Source organism: Gadus chalcogrammus, chromosome 6 (genome assembly GCF_026213295.1).
Source record: "Gadus chalcogrammus isolate NIFS_2021 chromosome 6, NIFS_Gcha_1.0, whole genome shotgun sequence".
Taxonomy (NCBI): domain Eukaryota; kingdom Metazoa; phylum Chordata; class Actinopteri; order Gadiformes; family Gadidae; genus Gadus; species Gadus chalcogrammus.
Genome location: NC_079417.1, coordinates 24,449,383 through 24,462,261, shown reverse-complemented (window position 1 = coordinate 24,462,261; position 12,879 = coordinate 24,449,383). Strand labels below are relative to the sequence as shown.

Sequence of the window (12,879 nt, the reverse complement as noted above, 5' to 3'; positions counted from 1 at the left end):
TCAAATAAGTTAAGTAACGAAAACTTTACTTTATGTTATGTTTACAAGTAATGCTTATGTTATGTTATGTTAACGTGAGAGAATAAAAGCTATTGAGCGCAGCTTGGATGCCTGTCTATTTCTTAATGTACAGGAAATTAAATGTTGTTTGTCAACACAAAAAGTGATATCGGAAATCAGTATCGAAAATCCAGTATCGGGAAATATCAGGATCAGATCGGGAGCAACATGAAAATATCGGAATCGGATCGGGAGCTAAAAAATTAGATCGGGACATCTCTAATTATATCTAATATCACGGCCAGAAGCTATGTGCGCCTCGGATGATATTATGAAACATAAAGACTGCGCCTGACGTCTCTGGCACTTTACAACAAGTAAAGACTCGTAGTGGGATATATCTTGGCCATGGTTGAGAGGAATTGAGGGAAAGTAACTTTTGCCTAGACTCTCTGAAGTCAATGAATTGCGAAATGGAGGAGAAAGGGATTGTACTCCGGGAGCTGAGCGGCCAGACTTGCCGCCGTGCTCCCAGCTCCGGAGCTGCCGGATTGCCGCCGAGACGTACCCCCACCGGACCTAACTGTAGGCGGGGTACTTTCAGAAATGCATATCTCACTCTAAAAAATGATGTACAGACTCTTTTCAAAGTTTGTGTGCGGGTGGGAGCACCAGAGACCCAAAACAACACCCCAAATCCCAGGAAAAGTGTTGTTCTATTTCATTCCTACTGACCGCCAGAGGCAGTGCTTTAGCACTGGATGTTCCATCTCGCGCATGCGCAGGTAGAGTAATTATACCAACAAAGTCACCTGTGACACCTGGGTGACCCGAGAATGTCTATATATTCCGGAAGTCACCCGAGGATATGTTCCTTCTATCTTCTTGCGTTAGCGGACTAGCAGGACACACAAACATTGTTTGTTGTAAAAATACCATATTAGCTTGTCGCAAGTAGCCTTGTAACCCAAGGGTTTGTGCCTCGATTTGACTTTGTCCATCAAACGCTGCGACTTGCAATTAGTGTGATTTCCGCTGCGGCAGGGGTGAGTAAAGTGTGTAGGCTACATGTAGCCGTCAGCTAGCGCGGCAGCTGATATCACCTTTCCACCTTTACTTTAATTTGCATAGAGCATCAGTCAGCGTCTAATTTTCAGTCGCTGTGCTACTCTTTAGGTCTCGCACCGTTTCTCGTGTGCTTTCGCCTAAGCCCAGTAGCTCATTTGTATGCTCGCCAGTGCGCGGCTTGGGGTCCAAGCCGCCGTCACTGTATTGATTTAGCCGGTTGCGTACTTTGATTTGATCGCCAGTGAGTGGCCTGGGGTTCCAAAAGTCGCCGTCACTGTATTTTCCTAGCGCACTGTTTTTCAGGAGCATTTGGGTTGAGCACCTGAGGGAAGCAGTGTCAGATAATCCATGCATCAACTGTAGTTTCATGCCTCATGCACTGAGGCCAGCTAGGTTGGCGGAGGTGGAGGGCGGACCAGGGATGCCCCCTTAAGGTGTTGGTCCTAGTTGCACCAGACACCGTGTCTCGGCAGCTGGGGGACCCCCCGGGAAGTCCCATAGGGTTGACAATTGTGCAAACCAAGTGGATACACTTTCAGATGAGGTTGCTCAGATTAAAGCTCTCCTGCAAAACCTACAACCAGCTCAGGCTGTACCAGCCGTGGCCCCTGCGGCTGCACAACCTAATTACCCAGTGGATGACATGCTGTGCACAGCTGTGTCCTGTAGTCTCTATACAGAGGAGAAAGAAGGGGTCGACAAGGAAGCGTCCCTTGCCTCTCAGGCTTTTTCTCAAGGGCCTCTGAGCGCCTCGGCTAGAGGGTCAGTGTCCGGCCGCATCACTTGCCAGGGCCATACGCAGCCGTGCGTATGGCCCTGGCAAGTCTGGGGTTAGATCAGGGGTTTTCAAAGTATGAGAGAGTGAGCCCCCTCTTCAAACTGTGAGGCGCGCCTCACAGTTTGAAAACCACTGGGTTAGATGTAGCCCCTGTTTCATCTACACCTGCGAATGCCTTCTTTCCGCAGGCCGCTCAACCTTCCATTTTCTCTCTGCCCCCCTCTGAGCTGTACATCGCAGAGCTTCCTAGATGCTGGCCAGAATCAAGGGCTTCTCCCTTCACACTAGTGATAGCACAGTTCTGGCAACTATGGACAACGCTGATACTTATGGCTTGGACCGTTTAGCCCCGATCAAGCCTGCTATAGCATCCATGGTTGTCTCCCCAGACGAGGCTCTGAGGGCCGATGCGCGCTGCCCTCGGCCCCAGTTCAAGAACCGGTCGTCGGACACGTTTCTCAGCAGCACCTGAGCTACTGGGAAGAGCAGACCACAGACCCTTGGATAGTGTCCACGCTATCCAACGGGTACACACTCCAATTCCGACGCCGGCCACCAACTTTCAGTGGTATCAAAGTTACTGAGCTCAACAATCCCGACAGATCCCTGGTCCTGAGACAGGAAGTAGCCACTCTCCTTGGGAAGGGTGCCATCGAAGTAGTAGAAACACAAGAGCAGCTCGATGGGTTTTACTCAATCTACTTTCTGGTACCGAAGAAGGATGGCTGATTCAGCCCTTGAGAGGGCTGAATCAGTTCCTCAAGGTTCTTCCCTTCCACATGCTGCGTGTTGCACAGCATGTGGGGGGGACTGGTTCATGTCAATAGACATGTCCAGGGGGACTGGTTCATGTCAATAGACATGAAAGACGCTTACTTTCACGTCCCTATTACCCAACCTCACAGGCGGTTCCTCCGCTTTGCCCTTCCGGGCAAGGGGTAACAGTTCAGGGTTCTTCCGTTCGGGGTGTCTCTGGCCCCGCGTATATTTACACAGTGTGTAGCAGCAGCCCTGTCACCATTACAGGCCACAGGTATGGCGATACTGCCATACCTGGACGACTGGTTGGTTATTTCCACCAAGAGCAACCTTACACCATGTCTGTTGTGAGCTATCTGGGGCTGGTGCTCAACTTGGTGGCCATGCGAGTCTGCCTCTCTCCAAAGCGCGTGGCTACCATTCCGCAGCTGCTACAGCGCTTCAGGCGGGGGAAGTTCCTGGAATACAGTCTCTTCCTTCGACTGATAGGTATGCTGACCTCAGCATCCATGGTGGTCCCACTAGGCCTTCTGAAGTTGCGTCCCCTTCAGATCTGGGTGAATGGTCTCCACTTGGACCCCAAGTTGCAGAGACACTAGATGGTCAGGGTGTCTGGGCAGTGCCTTCGGGAGGTTGTAGAGACAGACGCCTCTCTTTCCGGCTGGGGTGCAGTATGGCAGTGCAGGACTGTAAAGAGGGTAAACTTTCCCTCGTTTACCCTCCTGTTTACCTTTTCTTATCTAATGAGGGAGCGCATGCGCCCCGACAGTCTCTCCGTCCTGTCTCCCCACACTGTCTTTTTTGTTTCTTGGAAGGAATGTAACTGGTAATAATTTCACTGCTCCGGCAATGACAATAAAGTATTTCATCATCATCATCATCATCATCATCATCATCATCATCATCATCATCATCATCATCATCATCATTGTCAGTGGCCAGTGGGATGCCCAGCAGAGACTGGAGCATATAAATGTGCTGGAACAGCTGGCGCCCATCCTCATGCGGTTCTCTAACAGGTCCCTGGAGCTGCGTGAAGTGCCCTTCGGCTTAAAATGCCCCACCATCATAACAGTCCCCAAAAAACCCTCCATCACAGGACTAATTGACTACTAATTGACTACAGGCCTGTTGCTTCCTGACGTCTGTGGTCATGAAATCCTTTGAAAGACTGGTTTTAAGCCACCTGAAGGACATAATAGGACCCCTGCTGGACCCCCTGCAGTTTGCCTACAGGGCAAACAGGTTGGCGGATGATGCTGTCATCATGGGACTGCAATACATACTGCACCACCTTGACTACCAAGGGACGTATGCCATGATCCTGTTTGTGGACTTCAGCTCGGCGTTCAACACCATCATCCCTGAAATCCTACATCAGAACCTCACCCAGTTCGCAGTGCCTGTCACCACCAGTGGATCATCAGCTTCCTGATTGACGGGCAGCAGCATGTCCGACTGGGTAGCATCTCATCCAAAGCCCGGTCCATCAGCACTGGCGCCCCACAGGGGTGTGTCCTCTCCCCGCTGTTCTTCTCCAACTACACTAATGACTGCACCTCAAAGAACCCGTCCGTTAAACTCCTGAAGTTTGCAGATGGCACCGCCGTCATTGATTTGATCCAGGATGGTGATGAGTCTGCTTAAAGACAGGAGGTGGAACAGCTGGTCCAATGGTGCAGTCAGCACCACCTGGTGTTAAACCACAAGAAGACTGTGGAGATGACAGTGGACTTTCTGAGAAGTCCCCCCCACTCACCATCCAGAACGACACAGCGTCCACTGTGGATTCCTTTAGGTTCCTTGGAACAACCATTTCACAGGACCTAAAATGGTGTCCCCACATTTACTCTGTCCAGAAAAAGGCCCAGCAGAGGTTATACTTCCTATGACAACAAAGGAAGTTTAATCTGCCTAAAGAGCTGCTGACAACCTTCTACTCAGCCATCATTCAGTCTGTCATCTGCACCTCGATCACTGTCTGGTTTTGGTCAGCCATCAAACGGGACCGGGCCAGACTGCAACGGACAATACGGGCTGCCGAGAGTATCATTGCAGCTGACCTTCCCACCATCGAGGATCTGTACCAGTCCAGGGTCAGGAAAAGGGCAGCAAAAACCGCCCGGTCTAGATCCCTCACATCCTGGTCACAAACCTCTTTCCCTCTGGTAGGTGATACAGGGCACTGTTTGCCAAAACCAGCCGAAACAAAGTCAGCTTCTTTCCCCAAGCAGTCAATCTGTTGAACGCTCAGAAATAGCCCCCACCATCTCACTGAACAAGGTCTATCAACACTGTTCTGCATCGACCTCATGTATATTTAAATTTTTCAAAAACAATAATGTTGTTATTAATATATTGCCATTGCACTGAACTGCCTTGCACTGTATTTATATTTATATTGAATTCTTAAATCTTTGACCATTTCTTCCCTCTCTGAAATTGTTATTGTATATTCTTTTTTGAAAATGAGTATATTATATTGTGTTGTTATACTGTATACTTAATATTATATTTATATTTTGTACTGTTCTTTCTGTTTTGTGATTTTTTTTTAATATCTTAACAATAGGTTAAGTGTTGAGTGTTTTACTTTGAAAGCAAAGGGTCAAAATCCAGTCAAATTCCTTGTTTGTTGCGCAAACCTGGCCAATAAAGCTGAATCGGAATCGGAATGCCTGTGTGACCGACAGTATGACCATATGACTGACAGTATGACCATAGACTGCCGAGGGCAGATTAGAGTATATTTTGAGAAATAGACGTCTTCCGTGCGTGGAGGTATGGTGAGCTTGGTCGGAATGGTAATATGGCATTGGTATGCCTTAAAAACTGATTTACCGGAAGTTAACATATCAAAACAATCACCAACAATGTTTCTAAAGCATACTGCGTCAAATCCACTGTCAAACGGATGTTTGCAAAATGACGTGTGTACCGCTTTAAGGCCAAGCCTGCATTGTAGAGAGGCCGCGGTTCAGAAAGGCAACTTCAAACAAATGCATCCAATTTTTATTTTCAGATATCGACTTGAAATTTGGCATGGGTATACTATTGAATCTACCCTTTGTAGCCATATTCGACAGCGGAACCTACGTGTTTTTGACGCAATGGCATTGCGTGTCTTGACGCATGCCTTATTGCCATTCATTTCACACCATGTAGTCCCATAGTCACCTAGTATACGTGTGCCGAGTTTGCAGCTTTTACCACTTTCCGCACCAAAGCAGTTAATGTGTGGGTGTTTGGTCGAGTTGTAGCCATTGCATTATAATGTTCTGACCATATGGGTCAGACTATGAAAGTTGTTCATCATGACGAATGGTGGATGTACAGTATAACAAGTTTCATACATATTGCACTTTCCTAGTGGAAATTGCAGCCCGTTGAGTATGTTGCACTTCAAAGGCTTGTTATAGCGCCACCTATAGTTCATTCTGGCCCATCCTTGTTATCCCTCACTCATTTCACGAGTTCTACCAAGCAGCTTCACTGCTCGGACCCTTAATAATAATACTAACGATTAGAATAGGGTTCCTACGGATTTCGTAGGACCCCTAATATAATACTAATGATTACAATAGGTTTCCTACGGATTTCGTAGGACCCTAATAATACTAACGATTAAAATAGGGTTCCTACGGATTCCGTAGGACCCCTAATAATGATAATAATAATACTAATGATTGCAATAGGGTTCCTACGGATTTCGAGTCAATAGAGCGCATTATTGTGGTTATGGATGTAAAAAAACATTAATATTCTCCATAGAGGTTTTGATCAAATGCCAAAATGTCGTAACCATCCAAAGTATACTTACCACACGCCGTTACATTGTGAATGGATGGTATATGCTCCTGCATAAGCCACAAGTTAAAGTGGGATCCTCATTTTTTTGGAAAAACACATTTTATTCATTTGAAACCACTACACTACCCATAATCCCTAAAGTGTAACACAACACAGCAATGGTTTATGGGCTGAGTAGTTCCTTCCTTAGTTCACAAAAATAATGTACATAGTCTTGTACCTTGGCCTTTTCTTCCGTTTTCCAAATAATTGTTTGGCCCGAACCAAATGTTTTATGGCCACAACTACCTTGACGAACGATTGGCTTGTTTACAGGTTTAAAACAGTTTATATAACGATTTTACGAGAAGTCAATGACATGGGAAAATGAATGGGAAATCTGTTCTGTTAGGCTCTATGGGGTGAATGGTTGTCGAAGGTTAGGAGGACCGTCATATATACAGGGAGTCCTCGCTGACAATAATTACAGTACAGTATTATTTTAGATTTACACAGTCGCATTGAAAGAACTTGCAACTACACTTTTGCGTCGCTATATTTCAATGCTGTTTTCCTTTTACCAATGTTATTATATTTACATTTCTGTAAAAAAGGTGTAATCAAGCAAATCCTTTGATCCAAAGTGAATCTAGGTGCACTTCAATAAATAGTGGGCGGGGAGGGGTTACGATGTCTGATACAAGGCTCCCTACATGTAGACTGCAGATGTTGGGGTTTAAACCCAGAAGCTTTTGGCTGGGAGTCAAACACTCTCTTCACTAGAGTTAACAATGCTGCCAGCTTCCTCTGCTGTCCAATAGGGGTTGGTACCAGGGTGCTGATGTGGGGATGGTGATTGGGTACCTTGAGTGAAGCTGGTGATCGTGTTGCCAGGTTTTAGTTTGTTCTCCAGGAATCCATGTTTGGGCCCGGTGGTGACCTCGTAGACCAGCTGACCATCCTCTGTGTCGGGGTCAAGGGTCAGTAGGGTCTTCTTGGTGATCAGGTTGGTGGCCTGGCGGGGAGGGGGGGAGGGTGTTGTTGTTTGTCTTCAAGGTGCAACTCAACAACAAGGCTGTTAAACATGGCAAAGAGGCTATACTGAGGTTCTCCAGCCACTATGGGCAGATGTAAAAACTAAGAACAACGACAAATGATATCTGATGTAAAGTCTGTGTGGCTCTGCCTTCACTCTTCCCTCCGCAGCCACAGGGGAGGCCAGCAGTCACCCGTCAACTAATGTCCCGTCTTGTATAAAAATAACATCTTAGTCACAGTGGTATAGGGCTAGGGCTATTAGAGGGCTAGTAGAGGACTATTAGTGGGAGAACAGAGGGTTATTAGAGGGCTAGTAGAAGGCTAGAAGTGGGCTTGTAGGGGGTTAGTAGAGGGTTAAAAAAGGGTTTGTAGACGGCAAGTGTTGGAGCCATTTCTGCTGTTTATGATTTATTTGTGATATTTGTATTGTTTGGTAATTTCTGTTATTTTGGAATATTGTAAGTATTGCGATCTAGACTCTGATGTGATGTTTGGTGTAGCCTGTGTCACAGGGTGCTTAGTGTTGGGCACCGTTTGGGTGTCTAAGCCCCGCCCTCTTTGGTGATTCACCTTTACTTACAGGTAACAGGTGGTGGGTTGTTTGAATGAGTTGGCGGGTGTAGAAGGACACAGTTTTTGACCGTGGTCTATATCGTGTTTGTTGCAAACCCTAAGTTGTGTACAATAAAAGCGAAATACTGAACTCGCGTACTGAACATGTATCTACCCTCGTCAAAGTGGATCCATGCGAAATCGCGTTGGATGCCACAATATAAGTCAAAAACTCTCAGAATCAATCAACAAGCCTCCGTGTCAGTCTGTGGATTTGAGCCAAGGAAACAAACTTTCGCAAACAAAGGACTTTGCCTGTTTTGGATTGCGAATACAAAGACAACGCATTAGAAGGATTGTTTGACGCATCCTACGGCAGTCCGTGAGTAAAACGTTTGTTACAGAAATGGAATACCTTATTCAAACCACAGCCAACTATTCCGAAGGAGATTGTAAATATTGTCCTAACAAACTGACTGCAAATGCTGAAAATAGATCGCTGAAAGTAGCGACAAATAATAACTAAAACTAAGTTAAATCTAACTGTGGGACTTTAACCTGGAAAAAGACGTGGATTGAAAAATGAAGCAACTAAAGGATTTAATTGCGTCCCGACGTGCAAAACTGGGAATATGCACGAGGAAAATGAAGGAAACTAAGGTTCTTTTTGATGGACGTCAGGTGTTGAAATAATAAGCGAGAGCATTGCTGCGTTAAAATGTGCAATGAGGGGATTTAAGGAGGCGCACGCATCCGTTCAAGCTTTGATGTCCGAGGAAGAGAAGGAGACGGATCATACTGAATGGTATGAACCTAAAATAAATGACTTTGAAAGCTACGTAAATCATATGGATGAGTGGACACATTCTAAAGTAGAACCACAACGATTGGATTTACAAACAGAAACCGCTCTACAGAGTGAAATTACGCCCGGAGACAGTGCGTCTAGGATTGGATCAAAGACCTCCTCCTCCTCTTTCTCATCCATGCGCGCACAAGCAGCTGCGGAGAAAGCAGCCCTTGCGGCCACTGCAGCAGGGCTGCAGCAAAAGCACGCTCTCGAACTTGAGCAAGCACAACTCCAAACCAGAATGGAGATGATCGATATTAAAACTAAAATGGCTGCAGCTGATGCCAAATTGAAAGCTTTAGAAAGTTACGATTCAAGTGTTCACCTTCAATCCACTAGTGACTTTACATCACACATTCCAGGTGACGGGATGAATGCATATTTGGAAAGCTATGAGGAGAAATCTCCAGCTGAATTCACAGGACTGGGTGCTGTTCCTAAAACACCTCTCCAGAGAATGATTGAAGAGGCACCAAAAACAATGTATCTCAATACTGGATTAACGGTTCAAACAGAAGCACAGGCACAGACTTCAACCAACGTTAATGTGGACCAGCCAGCAAGGATTCGTAATCGGATAGAACATGAACATGTGACCCCCCCTCTCGATCTGCAACCTGGACTGCCACACAGTCCACTAAATACACAGAATTATCTTGCAAATGTAATCATTCAACAACAAAGACAAGCCTCTCTGCCAATAAGAGAAATACCTGTTTTTAATGGTGATCTTTTAAGCTACCGTCCATTTATTCAGGCTTTTGAACATTGTGTGGAAAGAAAGACAGACAGTGACCTCGACCGTCTTTATTTCCTGGAGCAATACACATCTGGTCAGCCAAGAGAGCTTGTTCGTAGCTGTCTACATATGAATGCAAATGATGGGTACGTAGAAGCTAAGCGTCTGCTGAATGCTCACTTTGGAGATCCGTATCGCCTCACAAATGCCTACATTGAGAAGGCCCTGGCATGGAATGTCATTAGAGCTGAGGACGGAAAAGAGCTGCACAGCTATGCCCTGTATTTAAGAAGCTGTTGTAACGTAGCCAGAGACTTGTCGGAGATGTCTGAGCTTGACACCCCATCCAACTTAATGCTGATCCTGTCAAAATTACCATTCAAGCTACAGGAAAGATGGAGAGTCAAAGCATGGAACATACAGGAAGACACGCAGAGAAGAGCAAGATTTTATCATGTTGTGGAATTTGTTGAAAGGCAGTCAAGAATGTTGTTAGACCCAGTGTTCGGCTCTCTCCAACAGTCACCAGCCAGAAGCATAAAAACACCTGAACAGAGGACTGTGAGCAGGAAAAGCTTTGCTACCACAATCACTCCAGTAGTAACTCATGCACCGCTGAGTGAGGAGGGAACCAGAGAACCAGAGAACCTCTCAAGAGTGGCGTTCACAAAGCCATGCATCTTCTGCAAAGGAAACCACTTCATGGAATCCTGCCACCAGATGGCAGCAAAGCAACATACAGAAAAGGTTCAGTTCTTAAAAGAAAATGGAATGTGCTTCGCTTGTCTTATTAAAGGTCACACAAGTAGCGCATGCAAGAAACGTCTGACCTGCCAAACATGTCAGAAAAAACACCCGACGATTCTGCATATCCACATACAACAAGCCTCAATCCAAAGGCCTTCTGCATATCAGGGCCACACTAGCCATAGTGGCCAAGTGGAGCAGTCCACCATCACCCAAACCAGAAGTAATTCAGTTGCTGCTGCATAGGCTACGAAGCATACTGGGGCCGGTGTGTCTGACTGTAAGCTTGCCATTCCTACCCATTCCTCGATCCTGGAAGCAATGCATGTTTCTGCACAGAGAAGCTGATGGAAGATCTGCATGTAGAGGGCAGAAGAACTGAAATGCTACTACAAACAATGGGACAAGAAAGAGTTGTGAATACTTACCATGTGAATGGATTAGAGGTGAGCAGCATTGATGGAACAGACTTTATGCACTTACCTGAAGTATTCACGCAATCCAGAATCCCAGTGAGCCATGAGAACATTGTTGCACAGAAGGACTTGCAGAAGTGGCCATACTTAAAAGACGTTCAACTTTCAGCCATTAAAGCAGATATAGGTCTGCTTATCGGTGCCAATGGCTCATGGGCACTGGAGCCTTGGAGAATCATTCACAGCCAAGGAGACGGGCCTTATGCTGTCAAGACCCACTTAGGATGGATCATCAACGGACCATTGAGTGGTGGTGCACTTACTGATGAACGTGGCCGACCGTGTGTCTCTTCCAACAGAATCTCTGTTACAAGATTAGAGGAACAGCTGGTCAAGCAGTACAACCTGGACTTCCCGGAAAGGGCTTGTGAGGAGCAACCTGAACTGTCTTTTGAAGACAAGAAATTCTTGAAAATTGCTGATGAGTCAACTGTGAAGAAAGATGGCCATTATATGATGCGACTGCCCTTCCGGGATGAGAACTTGACCATGCCAAACAACAAGACTGTAGCAGAGCTCAGAGCCATGGCGCTGCGGAGGAAGCTCATGAAGAATGAGTCATTTCGTTCAGACTACAATAAGTTCATGAATGCAATGTTTGACAAAGGCCATGCTGAGCAGATACCAGATGACCAACTGTCAAGAAGCGATGGTAGGGTGTGGTACATACCCCACCATGGAGTATACCACAAGAAGAAACACAAAATCTGTGTAGTATTCGACAGCGCTGCATCATTTCAGGGCACCTCACTCAATCGTCAGTTACTGCAAGGACCTGATCTGACACACACTCCTGGGCGGCATACTCAGATTCAGACAGGAACCAGTGGCCATTATGGCAGATATTGAGGGGATGTTTCATCAAGTCCGAGTCCCTGAAAAAGATGCTGATTTCTTGAGGTTCCTATGGTGGCCTCACGGCAATGTCGACCAACCCCTAGTTGAGTACAGAATGGTAGTACATCTTTTTGGCGCTGTCTCCTCACCAAGCTGCGCCAACTACGCTTTGAAGAGAACTGCCATTGATAATGAGGGCCAGGTGGACAGAGACGTTCTAAATACCATCAGAAACAACTTTTATGTCGACGACTGTCTTAAATCTGTTTCCTCTGACCGACAAGCCATACGTATGGTCAGTGAACTCAGAGCGACATGTGCAACAGGAGGCTTTAAACTAACTAAGTGGGTGAGCAACAGCAGACATGTGTTAGCCTCAATCCCAGAAGAAGACCGAGCTTTGAAGGAAATTGCAGATGTCAACCTGGAGAAGAGTGAGCTACCATTAGAGCGCGCTCTTGGCGTGCAGTGGAACGTTGCGTCAGACACCCTTGGCTTTAATCTCTCTCTAAAACAACAGCCTTACACACGGCGGGGCATTCTCTCAGTGGCCAACTCTGTTTTCGATCCTCTTGGATTTCTTGCACCTATGGTACTTTCAGCAAAGAGGATAATGCAAGAACTCTGCAGAGGAAGCTATGGATGGGACTCAGAGATTCCGCCCGCCGTTGCCAAGAGATGGGAGACACGGATCGGTGGTCTGAGCCAGTTGACAACCCATAACGTCAGAAGATGTTACCGGCCACAGGACTTCGGAGAAGTTTCTGATGCCCAGCTACATCATTTCTGTGATGCCAGCGAGGTGGGATATGGCACAGCGAGCTACTTGAGACTCACCAACACCAGAGGTCTCATTCACATTGCCTTTGTGATGGGCAAAGGAAGAGTAGCCCCGCTGAAACCGATCACCATTCCCAGACTGGAACTAGCAGCCGCAGTCCTGGCCGTTCGAATCAACAGAATGCTGGAAAAGGAGCTTGAATACTCTCTTCAGCCACCAGTCTACTGGACTGACAGCACTCTCTGTCATGAAATTCATCTTCAGCGACACAATCCGCTTTCAGACATATGTGGCGAACAGAGTATCCACCATCAGGGATCTGTCAGAGAAGTCTCAGTGGCGATACGTGAGCAGTGTCCTCAACCCGGCGGATGACGCCTCTCGGGGCCTGACGGCTGAAACATTTCTGAAGTCTGAACAATGGCTACATGGTCCAGCCTTTCTGAAACAGCCAGAGGAAACCTG

The 12,879-nt window shown here is 46.5% G+C and overlaps 1 protein-coding gene across 2 annotated transcripts in view; it reads right to left on the bottom strand.

Annotated features, from left to right (window-relative positions):
• Positions 1-12,879, bottom strand: part of fras1 (Fraser extracellular matrix complex subunit 1) — a 161,449-nt gene that overhangs the window by 21,359 nt on the left and 127,211 nt on the right. For both annotated transcript variants that reach the window (XM_056591686.1, XM_056591687.1), the window contains exon 51: positions 7,259-7,409. In XM_056591686.1, coding sequence (XP_056447661.1) covers positions 7,259-7,409 — 151 coding nt within the window. The remainder of the gene's footprint in view (positions 1-7,258; positions 7,410-12,879) is intronic.